Source organism: Mesoplodon bidens (assembly GCF_964165515.1).
Source record: "Mesoplodon bidens genome assembly, chromosome: 15".
Taxonomy (NCBI): Eukaryota; Metazoa; Chordata; class Mammalia; order Artiodactyla; family Ziphiidae; genus Mesoplodon; species Mesoplodon bidens.
Genome location: NC_138171.1, coordinates 1,906,556 through 1,928,563, shown reverse-complemented (window position 1 = coordinate 1,928,563; position 22,008 = coordinate 1,906,556). Strand labels below are relative to the sequence as shown.

The 22,008-nt window shown below is 59.3% G+C and overlaps 1 protein-coding gene across 3 annotated transcripts in view; it reads right to left on the bottom strand.

Annotated features, from left to right (window-relative positions):
• LAMA5 (laminin subunit alpha 5) overlaps nt 1-22,008 on the bottom strand; it is a 53,394-nt gene that overhangs the window by 14,134 nt on the left and 17,252 nt on the right. The window contains exons 7-39 of one of the 3 annotated variants that reach the window (XM_081256876.1): nt 18,679-18,794; nt 18,137-18,255; nt 17,881-17,971; nt 17,540-17,674; nt 17,286-17,348; nt 10,921-11,061; nt 10,702-10,839; nt 10,477-10,611; nt 10,259-10,393; nt 10,038-10,175; nt 9,448-9,500; nt 9,117-9,222; nt 8,921-8,973; nt 8,725-8,830; nt 8,227-8,326; nt 7,909-8,065; nt 7,642-7,756; nt 7,305-7,447; nt 7,122-7,228; nt 6,876-7,029; nt 6,159-6,319; nt 5,949-6,057; nt 4,051-4,148; nt 3,762-3,963; nt 3,522-3,648; nt 2,801-2,940; nt 2,141-2,256; nt 1,841-2,052; nt 1,323-1,527; nt 977-1,121; nt 641-781; nt 371-532; nt 84-185 (exon numbers count right to left, since the gene is read on the bottom strand). In XM_081256876.1, the coding sequence (XP_081113002.1) occupies nt 84-185; nt 371-532; nt 641-781; nt 977-1,121; nt 1,323-1,527; nt 1,841-2,052; nt 2,141-2,256; nt 2,801-2,940; nt 3,522-3,648; nt 3,762-3,963; nt 4,051-4,148; nt 5,949-6,057; nt 6,159-6,319; nt 6,876-7,029; nt 7,122-7,228; nt 7,305-7,447; nt 7,642-7,756; nt 7,909-8,065; nt 8,227-8,326; nt 8,725-8,830; nt 8,921-8,973; nt 9,117-9,222; nt 9,448-9,500; nt 10,038-10,175; nt 10,259-10,393; nt 10,477-10,611; nt 10,702-10,839; nt 10,921-11,061; nt 17,286-17,348; nt 17,540-17,674; nt 17,881-17,971; nt 18,137-18,255; nt 18,679-18,794 (4,225 nt within the window). Of the gene's footprint in view, nt 1-83; nt 186-370; nt 533-640; nt 782-976; nt 1,122-1,322; nt 1,528-1,840; nt 2,053-2,140; nt 2,257-2,800; nt 2,941-3,521; nt 3,649-3,761; nt 3,964-4,050; nt 4,149-5,948; nt 6,058-6,158; nt 6,320-6,875; nt 7,030-7,121; nt 7,229-7,304; nt 7,448-7,617; nt 7,757-7,908; nt 8,066-8,226; nt 8,327-8,724; nt 8,831-8,920; nt 8,974-9,116; nt 9,223-9,447; nt 9,501-10,037; nt 10,176-10,258; nt 10,394-10,476; nt 10,612-10,701; nt 10,840-10,920; nt 11,062-17,285; nt 17,349-17,539; nt 17,675-17,880; nt 17,972-18,136; nt 18,256-18,678; nt 18,795-22,008 lie in introns of all 3 variants that reach the window. The other 2 variants (XM_081256875.1, XM_081256877.1) reach the window with 2 other exon arrangements.

Genomic DNA, 22,008 nt, shown 5'->3' with positions numbered 1-22,008 from the left:
GATGAGGGCCGGGAATCGGGCTGCCCACGGTCCCGGCTCGGCTGTGCCCGCTGCCCGCCCTTGCCCACCACCCGGTGGGCCACCTGCAGCACCACGTCCGGCCTGCTCTCCGTGGGGATGAACACGTCTCCCCGCTGGGTCTCTGAGTGCAGTTCGTAGTGGAGGGTCCCGCCGTAGGACGACACCTGGAGGCCGGACAGAGGGATGTGACCTGGCCGGACCCTGTCCATGGGCCCAGAGCCGACGGCAGTGGTTCTAGGCACCCTATCCCTCCCTGGACACCAGCATCCTCACTGCCATCCCCTCCAGGGCTCCAGGAGGTCCTGGACACCCTCCAGGTGCCCTCCTGGGGGCCGATCGGCCTGCTCACCCGGTCCCCCAGGTAGGAGGGTGGGGCCTGCCAGTATAGCTCAGGGAAGGCCTCAGGCACGCGCCGCAGGTCCGCGCGAAGCAGTGTTGCCTCCACCTGCCATTCGTGGGGCACCACCTGCCGGTCACCACTCAGCAGCGTCCAGCCCTCCATGTCCACGAACTGCAGGGCACGTGGGTGGGTAACACAGGCGCATGCCCTCGTGTATCACAGGGCCACTTCCTACGTCTCAGACCCCTCCCTGAGTCCCCTCCCGTCCTGCCCGCACACCTCCCGGCGGGCGTAGGCTGAGCTCCGGCAGCGATCCGTGGCCCCGAAGCAGAAGCAGCGGGTGCAGCCTTTGGGGTTGGCAGTGTCCAGGGAGAATGTCCCAAGGCGGCACTGGTCACACCGCGGGCCCTGCACGTTCTCCTGGGGGCAGGAGGGCACGACAGGGCAGGGCGGTCAGCCGTGTGCCCGTGTTGGCTGTCACCCCACAACTGGGCTGACTGTCCCAAAGGTGCCAGGAAGCTCCAACCTCCCAGAGAGAACGAAGGTCCGCTGAGAAGGCGAGACGAGGGACGGGGTGGGGTCGGGTCAGCAGGTCTGGCCCCGGACCGCCCTCACCTTGCAAGAGCACTGGCCTGTGAGGGGGTCGCATGTTCCAGGTGCAGAGCCTGCTTCGTGGCAGTCACAGGGGCGGCAGCTGGGGAAGCCGTGGAACCCGGGAGCACAAGTGTCACAGCGGCGTCCGGCCACGTTGGGTCTGCACCTGCCATGAGAGTTCAGGAGCCGCTAGGCCTCTCCTCCACCTGGCCCCTCACACTGACACGGGAGACCAGAGGTGCCCCCCACCAAGGTGGTGCCCCCCTGAGCGCCGGGGACACTCCCAGGGGCTGGGTGGGTTCAGGGCTCAGTGGTAGGTGACCCGGGACTGCCCCGAGGCCACGGGGACCCGCACCCTGGTGCTCACTTGCACTGGCCGCTGTCCACATCACAGGTGGGGTCCATGAGCTCCTGGACGCCGGGCCCCGAGCAGTTACACTCCTCACAGCCGACCAGGGGGTGGCAGCCAAAGGTCTGGGGCTGGCAGACGATGCAGTCGGGCGGGACGGTGCGCGGCGGGCAGATGCACTGGCCCGTGAGCTCGTCACAGAGGCGGCCGCTGCAGTCACAGGCTGTGGGGCGCGTGCACAGGCCCCGGTCAGGGGACCCGACGGCAGACCTGGGGACACTGCATGGGTGGGGGGGGGGGGCGAGGCCACCCTACCCCCAGCCTGGTTCCACCCAGCTCCGGGCCCCAAGCCCCAAGCAGCTCCTCTGACGTGGCGTCAGCTGGGCAGAACTGCTCTCTAGTCCCCGGGACCTACTGGACAGCCCTGTGTGGCCTGGGCCCTCACACACAGGACACGGCAGGGCTGGTCCACCAGGCTCCAGACATGCTCCTGACCACTGTTTCCTGGAGGCGCTCCCGCGGACTGGGGTACTCACGCCTGCAGCTGGGGAAGCCCCAGTAGCCAGTGGCACAGCGGGAGCAGTCACGGCCTATGACGTGGGCGCGGCAGGGACACTGGCCCCCGAAGGGCTCACATGTGGGGCCCGCGGCGCCCACCTCATGGCAGCTGCACGGCCGAGCCCCGTTGTTATAGAAGAGGGAGAGGGAGGCAGCGGCATCGCGGCAGAAGGAGGACGAGCTGGAGGGGCTGGGGTGAGGGCGGGGGGGTGAGGCCAGCTACAGCCCAGCCCAGCCCGGCCCCCCCACTGCTGCCCCCGGCCCCGAGCCCGGCCCACCTGACGTGGTAACCGTGGGTGGCGCACTGGCTGATGAAGTCGTAGGATTTGTCCAGGGGCTCCTCCCGGAAGTAGCTGGGGCTGTAGGCGTCTTCGGGGACCACCAGCACATACTCCTAGAGCATCGAGGCCTGGTCACCTACCCGCGGGCCCAGCGAAGGGTCCAGGTCGGGGGTGGGTGCCGGAGCCCACCGGCAGGGGCCAATGCCAGGGCTTCTCTGCCACAGGCCAGGGTCTGGCCGGGCGGCTATGACAGCGGTGGCGACATCACACCCTGGCCCAGGGCCCCAGCCAGGCTGCCAGGTGCTGGGTCCCTCCTGGGGGCCACTCAGAGGGGAGGCCAGCCTCTGTGGCCAAACGGAAGCTTGGGGAGTGTGAGGAAGGGCCCAGGCTCCTGGCGCCCCGTCCACCCCTTTTTGCCGGACGCCTCCCTCTCCAGGAAGGCCACTCTGACCAGCAGGGCCCCAGGGAGCTGCTGGGCAATATCCTGGCTCTTGGACCCCCCTCAGGAGCTTCTCGTGATGGGCCTGGAGGTCCCCAGAGGCTGCTGCCCCTGGCACCTGGCTCAGGGTTGGGCCGCGGCAAGCAGGGGACACACTCTGGCAGAGCGACCGACAGTGGTACGACAGGCGGAGGGCGGCTACCAGCCCGAGGACTCACCAGCCAGAGCCAGCGGCCCTCGGGCACACGCACGGTCACAGTGAGCTCACTGTCGGTCACGTCCAGGACGGCCCGGCCCTCACACACCACCAGGGTGCGGCAGCCGTAGGCATGCGGGCAGAAGCTGGCGTTGGCATGGCCTGGAGGTGAGGAAAGGCAGGTCAGTGCCCCCAGCACACACACAGCACCCCGCCCCACGGCCTCACCCCAGGCTTAGGACATTCCTGGAGTCACCAGAGAGAAGAGGATCCCAACAGCAGCACCCACCACCGAGGACCATGCGTCCCTGAACAAGACACGCGTGTGTGACCCGCCTGGAGACCCACGTGGCTGGGCCCACTCATGCTGCGTGAATCGGCCATGGTCACACACGAGGCCCCCGGGCTCGTCAGAGCAGAGTGAAACAGACGTGCACGGACCCGGGTCCCACAGCGAGCCCTTGATCACCCGAGCGCAGGACAGGGTGACCTCTGAGTCACAGCACAGATGTGAGGGGCAAGGCCTGCCACACACAGGGGGCCCTGGGGCACCTCGTGTGAGAGCTGACGGCAGGATGGGGCACATGGCCCTGTCACAGCCAGGCAGCGGGCCCCAAGCCACGGCCCCTGTGAGCTGTGGACCCAGCACGCGCCCCATCCACGTCACGTGTGGCATCACGCAATGGGCTGTGTGGACGAGACCCCGAGAGCCTCCTCGCCCCAGGGTCTGCCCCTCCGCTTACCCTGCCAGACACGACCCCCGTTGATGAGGACCTCCACGGCGAAGGCGGGGTGGGCCGGCTGGTAGCCGTGCAGCAGGAAGGCGTAGCGGCCCAGGGTGGGCACGTGGGTGGTGAAGACCACGGTGCCCTGTGCGGGGGGGAGCGGCTCCGGTGAGTGGGCAGAGATGCAGGGGTACCAGGGGCTGCAAGTCCCACCCCAGCCCCCTCCCGGCCCCTCCTGGCCCCAGCCCCGGACCGCACCTGGGGGTGGCGCAGCAGGGTAGGCTCCACGTCGGGGTCCGCAGCGGTGGGGGGCCGGGGCTGGGGCCCGGGCGGGGGCGCGCCCGGCGTGAGCTCCCGAGAGTGGGTCAGTGGGAGGCCGGGCGGCAGCGGCAGCACCTGGCAGTCCCTGAGCACCACAGGCTGCGGCGGCTTCGGGAAGCGGGAGGGCAGGCAGGTGGCACTGGGGGGTGGGGAACACAGGGGTGAGTCCCCGAGTCCCGGCCACCGCCCTGCAGCTGCCCTGGGCTCCCGCCCCCGTCCCCACTACCTGCCGGGGCTGAAGGCGCCGTGACTGCTGATGCAGCGGACGCGGGGCTCCACGAACTCTGAGCTGAAGGTCTCCGCGGGCACCAGGGTGACACTGTGCTGCAGGCGGGGGACAGGTGTGGGTGTGGCAGCAGGGGCAGCCCATCCACACCCGCACCCAGGCCGGTCCTGCTCTCTGCACCGAGCCCCCGGCCCCCACTCCGCCTGCCTCTCCTCCGGCTGCACAGACCCCAGCCCTCGGCTGTGGATTCTGGGCCTGGAGCACCTCCCAGCTCCCCCGGAGGCCGTTCTTCCTCCCACTGCACTCCACCGCTGTCTGTGGTCATAGGGCCGGGGACCCGGCACAGGCAGGCGCTCAGCGAGCGGGGGTTCTTGAGCAGGCATCTCCGTCCTGTACTGTCTACCACAGCGAAGAAACGTGTGTGACAGATACGGCAAAACGTGACACCTCAGGGGGTCTAGGAAAACCCGACAGCAAAGACAGAATACCACGTGACCATAGCGACAGCTCCATCCATCCCTGCCATGGCGTCAGCCAAAGAGGCAGCGCAAAGGAATACCTGTGTGACTCCAATTATAGAAAGTTCCGGAACAGGCAAACTAGGCGGTGCTGTCAGTATCTGGAGGCGGTTACCCCAGCAGGGGTGCGGGGGGACTGAGCGGCGTCGGGGGTGGGGCCATGTTGCTTCCTGGCCTGGGTACTGGGCTGTGGGTACAGCTCCATGGAGAGTCTAAAGTATCCCAGACCACGACTACAGCGCCACGTGTGCATGGGGACAGAACCACAGGATTCCGACGTCGAAAAGTGAGGAGGAAGCGATGTAGCATATGCGTTACTTAGCAACGTGGAAGAAACGGACCGACTCCGGGAAGTAGACTGAGAAGACGCGCAGGTGGGGCGTGCGATTACGCTTTGTTGTTGCAAGTCTGTTTTCAAAATTTGACGCTTTCATAAAAATATGTGCGTATGATACTCTGATAAAACCTTTAAAGGCCTAGGGAAACGTAACAGTGAGACTAGGGAATACTCAGATGAGAACAACGTCATCCATTTTGTCACTTACTGAATAAACGCGTATGCTTGGTTCTGGGCATCGAACTAACGATTAATATTGCCCAGAACGTTTAGCCTTGGGATTTAATTTTCAACTCTGTGAAGCTGACACAGAAGCAAGTTACGGGCTTCCCTGGTGGCGCAGTGGTTAACAATCTGCCTGCCAACACAGGGGTCATGGGTTTCATCCCTGGTCTGGGAAGATCCCGCATGCCGCAGAGCAACTAAACCCGTGCACCACAACTACTGAGCCCACGTGCCACAACTACTGAAGCCCGCGTGCCTCGAGCCCGTGCTCCACAACAAGAGAAGCCACCGCAATGAGAAGCCTGTGCACCGCAACGAGAAGTAGCCCCTGCTCGCCACAACTAGAGAAAGCCCACGTGCAGCAACGAAGACCCAATACAGCCAAAAATAAATAAACAGATTAATTAAAAAAAAAAAAGCAGCAAGTTACCACAACAATAGTGAATCCCAAGCTTCAGAAGCCACACTGTACGGACCCTTCCTGACTCGGGTCCACAAGGTGGTGTTTTTGTAAATTACACCAAAGAGCAGCCTCTCGTTCAGACTGTTCTTCCTGCTCTGACTCCAGCGCATCATGGTCCCCTTATGTGACCATGAGCACTGTTTATAAATTTACATCTCATACCCACAGGGAAAAAACCCTGCAGGAGGAGGGTTCTGGAAGAACCTCCACCCGATGTGAGCTGAAGATGGCACTGGTGATGGGTACCCAGGCTCATCACATTCTCCTACTTTTGCGTGTGCTGAAAATCTTCGGAAAGACCTAACCCCACAGTGGGGTCCTGCGGCCTGTGTAGGTGAGGGGGTCAGGGCCTTACCAGGAAGAATCGTGCCTGCTCGGCCGTGAGCCGGACGCTGGCCTCCGTGTCCAGGTGGAAGACCGCCAGATGGTGCTGGGCATCCAGGGCGGTGCCCCGGCACAGGGTGCTGGGGGACAGGTAGGGGTGGTCAGTGGGTAGGGCAGCCCTGGAGCCCGGAGCCCTCCACTGGCCCCCCGGGCTTGAATCCTCTCCCCACTCCCTAGACACCTGTATGGGCAGGGGTGGAGGGTGAGCGCCCCCTGCTGGGGGGCCCGCTGGGGTGTGTGCACAGCCACGTCCACCTCCTGGCGGGCGTCCTCATTGGCGTACTCCACCACCAGGGCATAGGGGCCTGGCTGCGTCACCGCCACCTGAAGCTGGACGTCCACCTGGGGGGACAGGGCACTGTGAGGCCCCCGCCCCAGCCCCCCACCTGGAGAACAGGACACTCCTGAACACGGCCCTTCCCATCCCCTCCCCGCACAGCCTCGTCCCCCATCTCAGGGCCTGTGTGCCCGCCATCCCTGCTGCCTGGGGCACTCCTGAGGCCACTCGGCTTCCAACCTCTGCTTGCTCTGAGCCCACCCTGCCCACCCGTGGCCCGCCGGCTTCATCACTGTAGAGTGTCCGGTGCCTGAAGTGAACCAGCGACCTGCCACCTCCTCACAATAAGCTGGAGGGCTGGGCCGTCCGTACCCCGTGTACGGAGGAGGCCCCGAGGCACCGACTCCCAAGGCCAGAGCCCCAGAAGGCAGCAGGTGCCGCCCGAGCCGGCGGGCGGGCCTTGGGCCCCCAGCTGAGCCCCCCATGCTCTGCCCGCCAACACTCTTGCCCTGCGCCTGGGTCCCGTCACTGCAACGTGGACACCCCCTCCCCGCCAGGCCATGGGCACGTCCCCCCAAGTCTTGACCCAGCCCACCCCCGTGGGGTCCCAGGGACACGCACATCTGCGCCCTGACAGGCGACCAGCAGCGGGTGGGCGGGGCTGAGCTGCTCCGTGGGGCAGGGCCGGGGTAAGCTGTTGCCGTGGCGGCACAGGGCCTCAGGCCCAGCGGCGGAGGGGAAGCCGTCCAGGGGCAGGTGGGTGTAGAGCAGGCAGCTGGGAGGGTGCACAGTCTGGTGAGCACGGGGCAGGTGGCCTGAGCACAGCAAGGGTCAGGCCCGCCCCCTCCCCCACCGGCCGGCCCTCACTGGTCCCCGGTGCGCTGCGCGTCGGGCTGGAACGTGCAGGGCTCGGTCACCCGCAGCTGCAGGAGGGCCGCCTCATAGTAGGCGCTGGGCAGCAGAGCCACGTAGTCCTGGGGGGCGGTGGGGAGGTTAGGTGCCGTGGGCCCCGCCCCGCACCCTGCCCCAGCCCGCTCAGCCCCGCCTCACCAGGAGCACCCCCTCGGCCTCCACGAGCAGGGCCCAGGTGCCGGGGTTCAGCACGAAGGGCTCCCCGAAGCCCCTCTGGGGCACGGTGATGAAGGCAGGCTCCGTGCTGGGCGGGAAGGCCACGGGCTGGCTCTGCTCTGTGCCTGGGGGTGGGGACGGCAAGCCTCCTGGACACGGCAGGGCCACCCAGGCCGCACCTCCCCCGGGCCAGCGGGAAGGGCCTGGCCTCCCACCCACGTGCGGGGACAAGGCGGGGCTGGCTAGGGCGAGGCGTGAGTGGGGCAGGGCCCGGGGGGTAGCCCCCTGCACTCACAGTTGGCGCAGGTGGCAAACTTGCCCTGGTCGTGCACGGAGACCCGCCCGCTCACGCTCGCGGGCCCGCGGTTGACGTATCGGAAGACCAGTCGGAAGAGGTCAGGGGAGGCCACGCTCAGCCTTGCCACGATCCTGGGCTGCGGTGGGTAGGGGTGGGCGTGGAACATCGGGGCTGCTCCTCCCTGGCCATTCCCAGCCCGGCCCTGTGACCTCAGGGGCCTGCCCGCCCACTCGGCCAGCCACAGCGGGCACTCAGCCAGGCCCCAGAATGGAGCAGCACCGCACCCACCTGGATGGGTGCCATCTGCGCATAGCCCCTCCAGCTGAAGCTCTCGAACTCGAGAGGGTTGAAGCCGAAGCGCACGGCGTGGCCCTCGGGCGTGGTCGCCTCCTCCAGCTCCAGGCGCAGCTGGTGCAGGTCAGGAAGGTAGTGGTCCTGCGCCGGCCTGGCCACGGCAGGGCTGGTCAGGGCAGCTGGCATCCGGTCTGGGCAGGGTGGGCACTGGCCCTGCCCACTCACCAGGGCCCCCAGGAGGAAGCCCGGGGGACAAGCTGCCGCCCCAGCCCCCTGCCCGCCCACCCGCCCAGCCGGGGCGGGGGCACCCACTTGCTGCAGGTGGGGCCCTGGGTGCTGGGGCGGCACAGGCAGGCGCCTGTCCTCGGCTCACAGCCCTGTCCCAGAGCTCCGCCAACGTCGCACTGGCAGCCTGTGGCGGGAGGGAGCAAGTCAACGCGGCCCAGCCCCGGACCGGCCTCGGTGCTCCACCCACCCTCCGCCAAGAGCGGCTCGGCTGAGAAGCCGCCTCACCTCCCCCAGGGGCTGCCTGGGTCCCTGGACAACAGAGGCTCTGAGTCCAGGGGCAAGGGCCCTGGGATCGGTCAGTGACGCCTGCCGCCAGGGGAAAGGGATGGAGGCGGGGAGCGCCGAGGGGTGAAACCTGCCTCCTCACTCCCACGCCCGGCATGGGTCTGGCCGGGCATCTAGAAGCAGCTTGGCAAGTGCCATGCCGTGCCCAGGCCCTGGATGGGTCCCTGCCCCCTGTCCCTCTTTGGGCCTCAGCATCCCCCAGGATGTGGTCCGAGGGCCGCGTAAGCGGCCGCTTACCACGGCAGCCGAAGTAGTTGGCCTGGTCCAGCCCGAAGAAGCCGTCCTTGCAGGCCGCGCAGGTGTGGCCGCACACATGGGGCTTGCAGAAGCACTGGCCGTTGCCCTGGGGGCCGAGGGAGAAGGTGGGACCAGGCAGGGGAGGGTCCCTACGCGCAGCTCCCACAGCCCCCAGTATCTGGGCCCTCAGACTCACCGGCTGGCACTCAGCAGCTCCACCCAGTGTGCCCCTGGGGTCACAGCTGCAGCCTGCGGGAGGGGCAGAGTGGGCCTGAGAGCAGCACGGGGCAGGAGGCCCTGGATTCCACCCCCGCCCCGGCTCTGTGGAGCCAGCCCTCCCCCTCCCCAGGGGTCTCCCCCAGCACCCCGACACCCACTCCGGGCAGACTCACGGGTGCAGCCTTCAGGGTTGCTAGGACTCAGCCCCCAGAACCCGGGTTTACAGCGATCGCAGCTCGGCCCCTCCACGTGAGCCCGGCACCTACAGGGGATGTGCACCTGGGAGAGGATGAGACTGAGGGTCAGAGTGGGCCCCTGCCCTCCTACCCGCAGACCCTCAGCCCTGGAGCCCTGTCCCGTCTCTGGCAGGACCCTGCAGTGAGGACAGAGGGGCGGCCAGGAAACAAACGGGCTCTGAGGTTGCCATGGCAACTGAGCAGCTGAGGAAGGGATGGTCCCTCTGGAACTGATGGCCTCGGCCCCAGAGGGCTGCCCTGGGCTCACCTCAGGAAGATTATGATCGGCTGGGGCCAGGCCAGCAGGGTGGCAGGAGCCAGCTGTGGAGAGATGCCCAGGCCAACATCATTACTCGGTCACTGACCCCGACGGCCAAGGGCTTCCCCAGGCCTGGCCAGGACCCGAGGCTCCATGGGAGCCAACACACACGCCTCCCACACAAGTGAACAGGCAAGAAACCACGTGTGCCTACAGGCCCTGGTCCCCAAAGCCGTGAGGGCATGTGCCCCCCCCACCACGCAGCATGTGATTATGAACACGCAATGAGCACACACAACAGGCAAACACGTGTGAACAGTCATGTGAGCACACGCACAAAGCACGTGAACAAGCATGAAGACACAGCACATGACCACATGCAAGCAAACAGGCACGTCCAAGAACCATGTGGAGATATGCACGGACATTCACAGCACGTGAATGCACATGCACAACACACGGACACTCGTGTGATCGCAGCACCTGGACCATATGAACACACGCGAGCACACACAGAGCACAGGGGCGGTCACGGGAACATGCAGCACATGACATGCACAGCACCCAACACACACACACACACATGGCACCAGCCTCACCTTCGCAATAGGGGAAGTTGTAGGCACCGGGCACACACATGTCACAGCGCAGCCCCGTCACTCGGGGTCGGCAGCTGCATTGCCCGCTGTGGGGGTCGCAGGCTGTGTGCAGGGAGCCTTCGGGGGAGCAGTGGCAGGCTGGGGGAGGGGGGAGGAGAGTGGGGTGTGAGCACGCGGTGGGCACACGCCCTCCCCCGCCGCCCTCCCGCCAGGGCACTCACGGGCACAGTCGGGGAAGCCGTGGAAGCCTGGGCTGCACTCCTGGCAGGTGGCACCCGCGTAGCTGGGGTGGCAGTGGCACACCCCGCCCGCCCCACACAGCTGGTCCAGGGCACCCCGGGGATCGCAGGCGCAGGCTAGAGAGGACTCGGGGTCAGGCCCTGGGGGCCTGCGGGTGGCCCTCCCACCCCGCCCGGGGCCCCTGAGGCCCTCTGCTCACCGTGGCACTCGGGGTAGCTGTGGTGGCCCGGGCGGCAGCGGTCACAGTGGGGGCCGTCAAACTCGGGTCGGCACGGGCAGCGGCCAGCGTCATCGCAGCCCTCGGGCAGGGTCCCTGTGGGGCTGCAGCCACACACTGCAGGGCCGAGAGGCGCACGGGGCCCTGAGCCAGGCAGGCCGAGACCCCGGCCGCCCTCCCACCCGCCACCGGGGGCACTGCGCTCACGTTGGCAGAGGGGAAAGTGAAAGTAGCCAGGGGCACAGCGGTCGCACGCCGCCCCCTCGAATCCTGCCCGGCACGTGCACTGGCCCGAGTCGCGGTCACAGGTTCCGTCCACCACGCCAGGACTGGAGCACTGGCAGGCTGCAGGGAGGAGGTGGTCACAGAGGGGCTGGGCTCTTGGGATCCACGAGGGGACAGAGATGGGGACGGAGCTGGACTCACGCTGGCAGCCTGGGCCGTAGAAGCCCGGGGCACAGAGCTCACAGTGCGTGCCCTGGAAGCTGGGTTTGCACACGCAGCGCCCCACCCGTGGGTCCTTCCGGCAGGCGTTGCCCTGGGTCCCGGCGGCGCTGCAGTCACAGTCTGTGGGGGGGTGGGGGGGAGGAGTCTCAGGGGTCCCGTGGACCCCAGCTGCCCATCCCCCCCCAATAAAAAACCTCCCTTCTCCACAAAACTCCTTTCCTTACACTTGACACTGCACTCGTGCAAAACGAAAAAGACTTTAAAAATCCCAACAAGGGGGCTTCCCTGGTGGCGCAGTGGTTGAGAGTCCGCCTGCTGATGCAAGGGACACGGGTTCGTGCCCCAGTCCGGGAGGATCCCACACGCCGCGGAGTGGCTGGGCCCGTGAGCCATGGCCGCTGAGCCTGCGCATCCGGAGCCTGTGCTCCGCAACGGGAGAGGCCACAACAGTGAGAGGCCCGCGTACCGCAAAAAAAAAAAAAAAAATCCCAACAAGGGAAAGCTGATGTTTTGGGAAAACAGTGGCATGAGGTGAAATCAGGACCGCTACACATAACAATTGTGTATAATGTAGAAACCAAGTCAACTGTAGGCATTGACACAACCAGAGAAAATGCAAAAATAAAATCATAACAAGGTGAAAAGAAAATTCTACTCTTCATAAATAATTCTGGGGATTAGGAATAAGAAAGAAAAAGTGTGCTAAATGTCTTAACTGATGCACAGAAAGGGGGTAATACTATTTAATTTTTGTTACTGACATGGAATAATGGTTCAGTATTTGTCAAAGCATAAGGGTAACCTCGGGCCAGACCAGAAGACAGAAACAGAACTTGCAAACCCTTGGAGAAGAAAACGCAAACCAACCAAAACACATTTTGTTGGTCAATCCAGCAAAAGTCGGGAAAGGAAAAATTTAAGCAGAATGAGAGAAATGATACAACTGGGGCAGGTGTGACCCAAATTGACAGCAGCCACAGTCCCTCTGCTGGGCCACATCTCGTCTCACGACATAAACCCAAAGGCATCGGTTGGACTCTTGAAGGAGCATCCAGTCATGTCCTTCTGAAAGAATGCACCTTGAACCAAGGATCTGGAGGAAACAAAGAGCTTCCAGAAGGGAGACTGGGTGGCACAGACACAGAGAAGGGGGGCATGGAGCGTGGTGAGCCCAAGGCACAAGCATTCATGGAGACAAAGAGGGATGTTGTGTGTTGAGAACAAGGACTTGCCTCAAGAGATGTAGCATACGCAAAGCTCGAAAAGCAGGATACATATGGTCCAGGGGTGCTGAAAACTAAAACTATTGTAACTGGGAGGAGAATTTGGCAAAACCATTGTCATAGAGAGAAAAACTGAATACACTGTTCCCAGAATGTGACAAAAATTAACAGCAGAGTGGGCTTGGACTTGCCTGGTGGTGCAGTGGTTAAGAAACCACCTGCCAGTGCAGGGGACATGGGTTCGATCCCTGGTCTGGGAAGATCCCACATGCCGTAGAGCAACTAAGCCCATGCGCCACAACTACTGAGCCTGCGCTCTAGAGCCCGAGTGCTGCAACTACTGAGCCTGTGTGCTGCAACCACTGAAACCCGTGTGCCTAGAGCCTGTGCTCCGCAACGAGAAGCCACTTCAGTGAGAGAGAAGCCCATGCACCACAACGAAGAGAAGCCCACACGCCACAACTAGAGAAAGCCCATGCACAGCAATGAAGACCCAGCCAAAAATAAATACATAAAATTAAAAAAAAAATAATTAAAAATAAATAAATAAAATCTGACCATGATGCAGTAAAACTAGGACTGAACCATCAAAATAAGGATGGAATAGAAACCTAACCACCTGAAGTGACAAACGCTGTTCTGAACAAATTGGATCAAAAGGAAAATGAAAACTGAAGTAATACACTGTTTAGAAAGGAACAGCTGTGAGAACCCAGCATTATCAATCCTATGGGACAGCTAGCCAAAGCTACACTCTGAAGCAAATTTATAGCTTTAACCCAGAGTTTCTCAACCTTGGCACCAGTAACATTCTGACCTGGATAACTCTTTATTGTGCGGATGGGGGCTGTCCTGTGCACTGTAGGATATTTAGCACGATCCCTGGCCCTCACCCACTAGGTGACAGTGGCACCCCCCACCCCCAGTTATAACAACCAAAGAAGTCTCCAGACATTTTCCTGCAGAATAAAATCACCCCTGATTGAGAGAAAAAGCTTTAAACCTTTTGTGGATAATTAAGAGACTAAAAATAATAATTAATTCAAGAAGCTATAAAAATAATAAATCAAAAAAATGTACCGAAAGACAAATACTGTATGATCTCACTTATATGTAGAATCTTAACCCCTGCAGCCCCTCCCCAAAAAAAACCACACACACACAATCGAGTTCATGGATACAGAAAACAGACTGGTAGTTGCCAGAGGTGGGGATTGGGGGTTGGGTGAAATGGGTGAAGGGTGTCAAAAGGTGCAAACTTCCAGGTATAAACTAAACAGGTCACGGCGATGTCACGTACAGCATGGTGGCAATAGTTAAGAATAATCTGCTGCATAATTGAAAGTTGCTAAGAAATTAGATCTTCAAAGTACTCATCGTGAGAAAAAAATGGTAATCACGTGTAGTGACAGACGTTAACTAGACTTTCTGTGGTGATCATTTCACAATACATAAAAATACCAAATCGTGGTGTTATATACCTGAAACTAATATAATAATGTAGGCCAGTTATACTGCAATGAAAAAAAGAAAAAAGCTGGTTTTAGTTCAGAATTTTCTATATTAGGACTTCCCTGATGGCACAGCGGTTAAGAATCTGCCTGCCAATGCAGGGGACACAGGTTGAAGCCCTGGTCCAGGAAGATCCCACATGCTGTGGAGCGACTAAGCCCGTGCGCCACAACTACTGAGGCTGTGCCTCGAGCCCGCGAGCCACAGCTTCTAAGCCCGCTTACCTAGAGCCCGTGCTCTGCAACAAGAGAAGCCACCACAATGAGAAGCCCGCACACCACGATGCAGAGGAGCCCCCGCTCACCGCAACTAGAGAAAGCCCGTGCACAGCAACAAAGACCTAACGCAGCCAAAAAATAATTAAAAAAAAATCTTAGGGCTTCCCTGGTGGCGCAGTGGTTGAGAGTCTGCCTGCCGATGCAGGGGACACGGGTTCGTGCCCCGGTCTGGGAGGATCCCACATGCCGCAGAGGGGCTGGGCCCGTGAGCCATGGCCGCTGAGCCTGTGCGTCTGGAGCCTGTGCTCCACAACGGAAGAGGCCACCACAGTGAGAGGCCCGCGTACCGCAAAAAAAAAAAAAAAAAAAACCTTAAAAAAAAATTTTTTTTTTCCGTATTAGGAAGTAAAATCTCTCTTCCAAACTAAACAGAGAAAAACTCCAGCAGATCAATAAGCTGCACTTTGAGAACACCAATAAACTCAACAAACTTCTGTTAGATGTAATAAAGGTAGGAAAGAAAAGAAAAAAAGAAAATAAGAATAGACAAAATAGGAAAAAAAGAAAAGAAAAATAGACAAAAGGAACGAAAGGAAATTTAAAAATCATGTACAGAATGTCATGCATAACTTTATGCCAATACATTTTAACATCTAAATGACGAGCAATTTGCTAAGAAAACATAAATAATCAAAACTGACTGGGCTTCCCTGGTGGCGCAGTGGTTGAGAATCTGCCTGCCAATGCAGGGGACACGGGTTCGAGCCCTGGTGTGGGAAGATCCCACATGCCGCGGAGCAACTAGGCCCGTGCGCCATGGCCGCTGAGCCTGCGCGTCTGGAGCCTGTGCCCCGCAAAAGAGAGGCCGCGGCAGTGAAAGGCCTGTGCACCGCGATGAAGAGTGGCCCCCACTTGCCGCAACTAGAGAAAGCCCTCGCACAGAAACGAAGACCCAACACAGCCAAAAATAAATAAATAAATAAATAAAAATTTTAAAAATGACTTACAATGAGATAGAAAATAAACACACATAATAAAAGAAAAGAAAACCATCATCTAAGCTCTCCATGGGAAAACAGGTATCAGGACCAGATGGTTTTTTAAGTAACTTCTAACAAGCTTTTAAGAAATTGATAATTCCTGTGATTTAAAAAAAAAATAAATTTATTGTTTATTTATTTGTTTATTTTTGGCTGCATTGCATCTTCGTTGCTGCACGTGGGCTTTCTCTAGTTGTGGCGAGTGGAGGCTACTCTTTGTTGTGGTGCATGGGCTTCTCATTGTGGTGGCTTCCCTTGTTGCAGAGCACGGGCTCTAGGCGCACGGGCTCAGTAGTTGTGGTGCATGGGCTTAGTTGCTCCGCGGTATGTGGGATCTTCCCAGACCAGGGATCGAACCCGTGTCCCCTGCATGGCAGGCTCATTCTTAACCACTGTGCCACCAGGGAAGCCTGATAATTCCTGTGATTTTTAAACTGCTCTGGAGCATAACAAAGTATGGATTGTTTTTCAAGTATTCTACAAGATGAATTACAAAACCAAAACAAGGTGGTACCAAAAAAACAAGAAGGCTTTCACCCAGCCACACTCATGAATATAGACACAAAACGTTTATGTACAATGCTGGGTCCACAGTAGGAAGGATATTAGCAGAATTCATCCTACGGTTCACAGATTAAAAGTGAAATGCCGCACCAGCACAATTACCGAGGGCTCACCAAGGGCCAGTGGAGAAAGGAGGAATTTTCAACAGTTTATACCAGGGATTGGCAAACTTCAGTCCAAGGTGCCTGTGCCTGGTTTATAAAGTTTTATTGGAACACAGCCATGCCCATTCACTTGCACATGGTCCACGGCCACTTCCAAGCTGCAACATACAACAGCAGAGCTGAAGCTTTGCAACTGGGAAAACACGGCCCTCTAAGTCTAAAACATGTACTGTCCGGCCCTTTTCAGAAAAAATCTGCTGACCCTTGGTTTACCCCATGATGAAAAACTACACACATAAACGTCAAAAAGAAAACCGCCAAAGAACCAAGAGATATGCGAATAGTTGGGTTCAGGGACCTCCATTGATATATGACCGAGTCAGACACCAGGAGGAACCAGGTCAACAGATTCACGTGAAAAAAATACCCGGAAGAGCAAATTATCCCCCGGGAGAAAAGCACATGACGCGTGAGGGACAGATGATATAGTTCATACAGAAAGCTCACAGCAGCAAACAAGTGAAAAGAAAACTGAGCCACAACCTCGGATGGGAAATTCACAAGTGAAAGCAACAGGAGTCAAGAAACGCAAGAGAAGATTCAACCTTGGACCTCCCTGGCGGTCCAGTGGTTAGGACTCTGTGCTTCCACTGCAGGGGGCGCGGGTTTGGTCCCTGGTCGGGGAAGTTCTCTACAGGCCGCGTGGTGCGGCTGAAATATATATATATATATATATATATACACAAATAAGTAAACAAAATATATCCGTAAGTAAATACTTACATGTTAAAAAAAAAAGGAAGATTCAACCTTGCAAACTAGGCAAAGAAACGCAGCTAAAACCAAGGAGATACCAAATGCCATCTGATCTAAGACACAACCAATTATAGGCCACACCACTATTTTGTACCGCTGTGACAGGAAAATGCCGACTAATTAGACATCAATAAGCCGTCAACTGAAAGGCGCATCCCAATTCTAGAAAAACCGAAAAGTGGGAAAGTGAACGAATGAGAAGATTTCTGCGATAATGAATGTTGCCGTGTAGTGACAGCAATGCCCAACACATGTGACGCAGCTGTTGCCATTCCACCCGGTAGACGATTTCATGTCAGGAGAGCGGTTTGGCAACCTGCAGCCAAGAATGTCCCTAAACATGCATGTGTAGTGACCCAGAGCCTTCTTCTAAGAAAGTGTGCTACAGAAGTAGTTAAGAATTCATGGAAAGCTTTAGCTGCAAAGAGGTTTACTGTAGTGTTATTTTTAAAAAATCTGGAAAGAACCTAAATTTCCAAGAATTGAGGGCAGGTTGAGCAAGAGCTACATCTGTCTGCACAACGTGGAACACGAAATGAAGTGTTTACACGATGGTGTGGGCGGAAGACGCAATTACACAACAGCGTGCACAGCGCACGTGGATGTTTATAAAAACAGCACGCACGCAGAGGGAGGAGGGGTTGTTTGCAGGAGATGCGATTCTGCAAACTCTCTTCTTTAGCTTTCTGCTCACCTATGTTTTTGAAGGTTTTCTAGCATAAATATGTAATATTTGCATGAAATTAAAAGCCAAGACATGGTGAACAAAACGGAAATACCCGCTCTCTGTGGGCCTGGGTGTGGCCCCTCCTGCCCCACAGCTCCAGTGGGGCCCAGAGCACGATGGAGACCTCGGGGGACACTTACTCACAATCTGTCCAGCCGGCAGCACCTGCTCCCCCGTGTCATTGTGAGAGAAGGAGGGCACCGCTGAGGAAGGAGACAGCAAGTGTCAGCCAGGCTGGCTCAGTGTCCGGCCGCCCGTGTCTCTCGGCATCACCAGAGGTACGGGCAGGACGAAAGAGTCCCCCCACTGGGGTCCCCCACCCCGGATCCAAGACCAGCAGGCGGGGATGCTCAGGGGCTCAGGACCTGCCCCCGCCCCCAGGCCGCGCCCTCACGGTGGCAGCGCGGGAAGCCAATGAAGCCTTCGGCACACGCATCGCATCGCGCCCCCGTGAAGTTCGGCCGGCAGTAGCAGCGGCCCGTCAGGTCCTCGCACGTCCCGTCCGTGAAGTCCGACTCGCAGTCACAGCCTGGGCGGGGGCGGGAAGTCAGGGGAACCCAAGTCCAGGGCTTGCGGGCCCTGCGAAGGGGCAGCGTCTGCCTCCCCAGCCTGGGAGGTGGGACGAGAGCCGTGGCCTCCCAGAGAGCCGCGAAGGCCCCCAGGACGCCCCGACCTGGGCAGACCCTGCTCCTGGACACCCCTTGGAATGCCCCCGCCCGGGCCGCCCCCACTCACGGCGGCAGGCGTGGGGTGAGTCGAGCGGGTGGTCTGGGGAGCGGTAGAAGCCGGGCAGGCACTGCTCACAGTTGATGCCAGTCGTGTGATGCTGTGGCAGGGCAGGGCCGCTGAGTTCAGGGGCAGCCCCGCCCCCACGAGAGCCCCGCCTACATCCTCAGCCCCACGCCTGACCTCACACGGACCCCGCCCACCCGTGAGACCTGGGTCTCCGGAGCCCCCATCCCCACCGCCAGCCTGGCAGCAGCCCGTCCACCTGGCAATCGATGCACACGCCTCCGCCCCGGTAGACGCGGTCCTGGTTCTGGCTGGCGTTGCTCCGGTCCACCTCGGGGTCGTAGTAGCAGTCGTGGGCGTGGCCATGGCAGTTGCAGGCTGGAGAGCAGGGGCTCAGCTGTCAGCAGGCCTCCGTGACCCCGCCCAACTGGGACCCCTGGGCACATCCCACAAGCCACGGTGGCTTGCCAAAGTGGCCTGGCTCAGGGGACAGAACGTGCCATGCGGCCCGTGTGCCAACAGCACGCTTGTGGGCGTGTTTAAGCGTGTGTGAATGCGCATGAGCCGTGTACGTATTGTTAGCACATGTGCACACGTACACACAAGTGTGCACAAGCACGTGTGTGTATACCTGAGTATCAAGAGTGTACATGTGTGAACGTATGTGTGTGCATGTGAGTATACCGGGTGGGCGTCAGCACGTGCATGCAAGAGCCTGTGTGAACATGTGTGCACCGTGTGCATGTGTGAGCGCACGTGTGAGCACCGCGCTGGCATGTGAGCAAATGCAGGGGCACTCACACTGGCACTCATTGGCGCTGTCCGTGGTTGCCGGCTTCCATGCCTGCTGGTTGAAGCCGGGGCAGCAGTGGTCACAGGAGCTCCCACACGTGTTGTGCTGGCAGGCGCACTGCAGCCTGTGGGGGGCATGCGGGCACAGAAAGCACTCAGATCCGCCATGGACCCACAGGGACACGAGAAAGGCGTGGCTGTGCAGGGCCTTCACGGAGGGTGGGAGCTGGGGCAGGGTGTTGAGTGGTCAGCGCGGGTGGCCCCTGTCTGCAGGTCAGCCTGGAGTCCTGGGCCCTTCAGGATTTAGCTATGCCCTCTCCGCCATGGCCAGGACCCGAGGCCAAGTCTACGGCTTTCCTGGGCCAGCTCTGAGACCCAGGTCTCGCTCAGCAGGCAGCCCTGGACTCAGCCAGACGCCCCCATGTATCCAGGGCACCTCCCCAGAAGCAAGTGGCCAAGAAAGGCTTCCTCTTCCAGCCGGGGGTGGACACCAGTCAGAGAGCTGGAATTCTGCCTGCTATCCTGGAGAGCAGCTCCCGTTGGCTCAGTGGGCAGGCGGACAGCTGGCCGCAGCCGAGGACCGAGGTTGTAGCCACCTACTGCACAGAACGCCATCTCCGGCACACACCTCCACAGCTCAGCCAAGGCGGGGAGCAGAAATCACAGCCCCCTCCCCGGGCCGTCTGCCCCTCGGTCCTGGGTCAGCACCACAGCTGTGGTGCTGTGCAGGTGCTGAGCAGCCCCCAGGAGCCAGTCCAAGACGAAGAGACCCAGAGCTCCAAATCATGCTCGAGCCCCTCCCCCACGAGGGGCTGCAGGGCCCTGGGACTCAGCCCCACTGCTCCCCGGTGGTCAGGAAGGAAGCAGGAATAACCTGCCACAGAGAGGCCAGCACAGGAAGCGCCGAGGATCTGTAACCGAGAACCTGTGGCCGGTGTTTGGTGTTTCAAGAATCTACATAGTCAGGGCACCCCTAAACTAAGAAATGAACACAAAAAGTGGGGTGTCTGTCCAAAGCCCTTGAAAAACCACACTGGAGGGATTCTTCCCAATCCAGGGCACATGGCCATCACACGGATGAAGCCCCGCTGAAGAACCTGCAGAGAAACAACCCAAGAGGGTCAGCCGACACAACCAACAGCAGGGCTGCACCCCAGGAGCTTCACTTAATGGAGCAACTGAGTAGAAACCATAAAAAGAGAGTGTTTAAAGATTATAACCAAAAGAATCTAAGACATAATAAAAACCACAATGCTATGAAAAAGAGGCAGATGTGACCAAAAAACCAATCAGAACTTCTATAAATGAAAAATAAAATGATTGAAATTAAAGACTCAAAGGATGGGCTACACAGCGGATCAGACACAGCTGAAGAGAGATTCAATGAACTGAAGAAGCCATCCAGAGAGCAGCTCAGGAGGCAGAGGTGGGAATACAAGAAGTCCCGAGACCGAAGGAAACCACCCACGTTCCCACCTGTATAACAGGAATTCCAGAAAGAGAAAGGAGGGAGCGAGGGGAGAGCTGAGAGTCCTAGAGGGCCAACGGCCAAAAATGGTCCTGAAGTAACAAAGACACATAGTTTTAAATTCAAAAAGCACAACCCTTGAGCAACAGGAAATATGTCCACTACTCAACAATGCAGAGTAAACCTGCCGAGCACTGAGGCAAGATTGCAGAAACACCTAGAAGAGGCATAAAACCCACAGAGGGACAGTGGTGCAGTGCAGAGGACAGCAGACCCTCCCAACCACCGAAAGACGCCAAGAGACCGAAAGGACATTTCCCAAGTGTTGAGAGACACGGCCAGCCACCAACCAGGAAGTTTACAGCCAGCTAAACGATCACCCAAGAGTGAGGGCATGACAGCCATTCAATGACTAACAGACTCTCATGGGAAGTACTAAAGGAAAAGGAAACTGAGTCCCCAGGAATGCACTGGGAGCCAAGGAAGGACAGAGAACAGGAACTGGTAGTCAAGGTGATGGATCCATTGCTGGGTGCAGATACCGTGCCTGGGGTTAATGTTCTGGGGCCCTGGGTCACCAGGGAGACAACGAGTTAAATCTGCATTTGGCAAGGTCAAGTATGCCTGTTGAAGACGGAGGGCTACCACTGCAATCAACAGAACTAGAAAAGAAATGTAGGGTGATCACCCATTGCCACAGACTGAATGTTCGTGTCCACCCAAAATTCACAGGTGAAATCCAACCCCGAAAGCGATGGTGTTTGGAGGCGGGGCCTTTGGGAGGTGATTAGGTCATGAGGGTAGGGCCCTCGGCAATGGGACTAGCATCCTTATAAGAAGATCCCTGAGAGCTCCCTCAGCCCTTCCCCACTGTGAGGACACAGCCAGAAGACAGCCATCTATGAACTAGGAAAAGGGGCCCTCAGCAGCCTCCAGAACTGCAAGAAGTAAATCTCTGTTGTTTGTAAGTCGCCCAGCCTTTGGCATCTTGTTAGCCTGACTCAACTAAAACACCAATAGAAACAAAACATGTAACTTCCAAACCAAGGGATGGGGGAGAATGAATGGGGGGCTCAGTACAGACTGGGCAGGTAGTCAGCACTCAGAACGGTGGCCGTGGCGGCGGAGGTGGGAGAGAGCTTCCGGGGTGGGGAGTGGAAGCAGAGGGACGGTGACAGGCCGGTGGGCGGGGCAGAGCCCTCATGGAAAAGGCAGAGACGGCAGGGCAGGCTGATGCTGCAGGACACCGTGCGTGAGGGGTGCCAGCCTTTGTGGTTCTGGGGGAGACGCCCCGCCCAAGCCCCACCTGCAGGGTGAGCTGAGCTCCGTCCACGCCCAGGTGCAGGTGAGTCAGGGTGGATGCCGACGTCTTCCTAACAGGCAAGGGCAGGCCCACCTCTCCTCTGAGGCCAGTTTGGCCACCCGGCAGGTGCCCTTCCCAACCATCACGAGTTCCCACTCGGCACTTAATTTCCCAGAGCAATTAGCTGCGCCCGAGCTCAGTGCTTGAAACTGTGGGCAGGAACCCACGCCTGGGGCCCGCGCGGAGACTGGACAGGCCAGGCAGGTCCTGAGGGCCTGCCTGAGTCCTCTAGGGAGTGCGATCACACCTCTTCCATCGTCAGACCCATCAGCCATGCCTGAAGAGGTCTGGGGCTCACCTCTTGGTGCAGCTCTGACGGTGAGAGTGGGGGTGAGCTCCTGCCCTGTCTGGGCTTCATTCGCCTCCCCTATCAATTGGGGTGTGGACACAGCAATACAACCCCAGCAGAAGGGGGAGCTGCACGATCTTGAGGCGAGGGAAGCCGCAGGAGAAGCTCGCCCGCGCCCTGCTGGAGGTGCCCCTCGGGGGCAGGGGCTGGGGAGCCTGG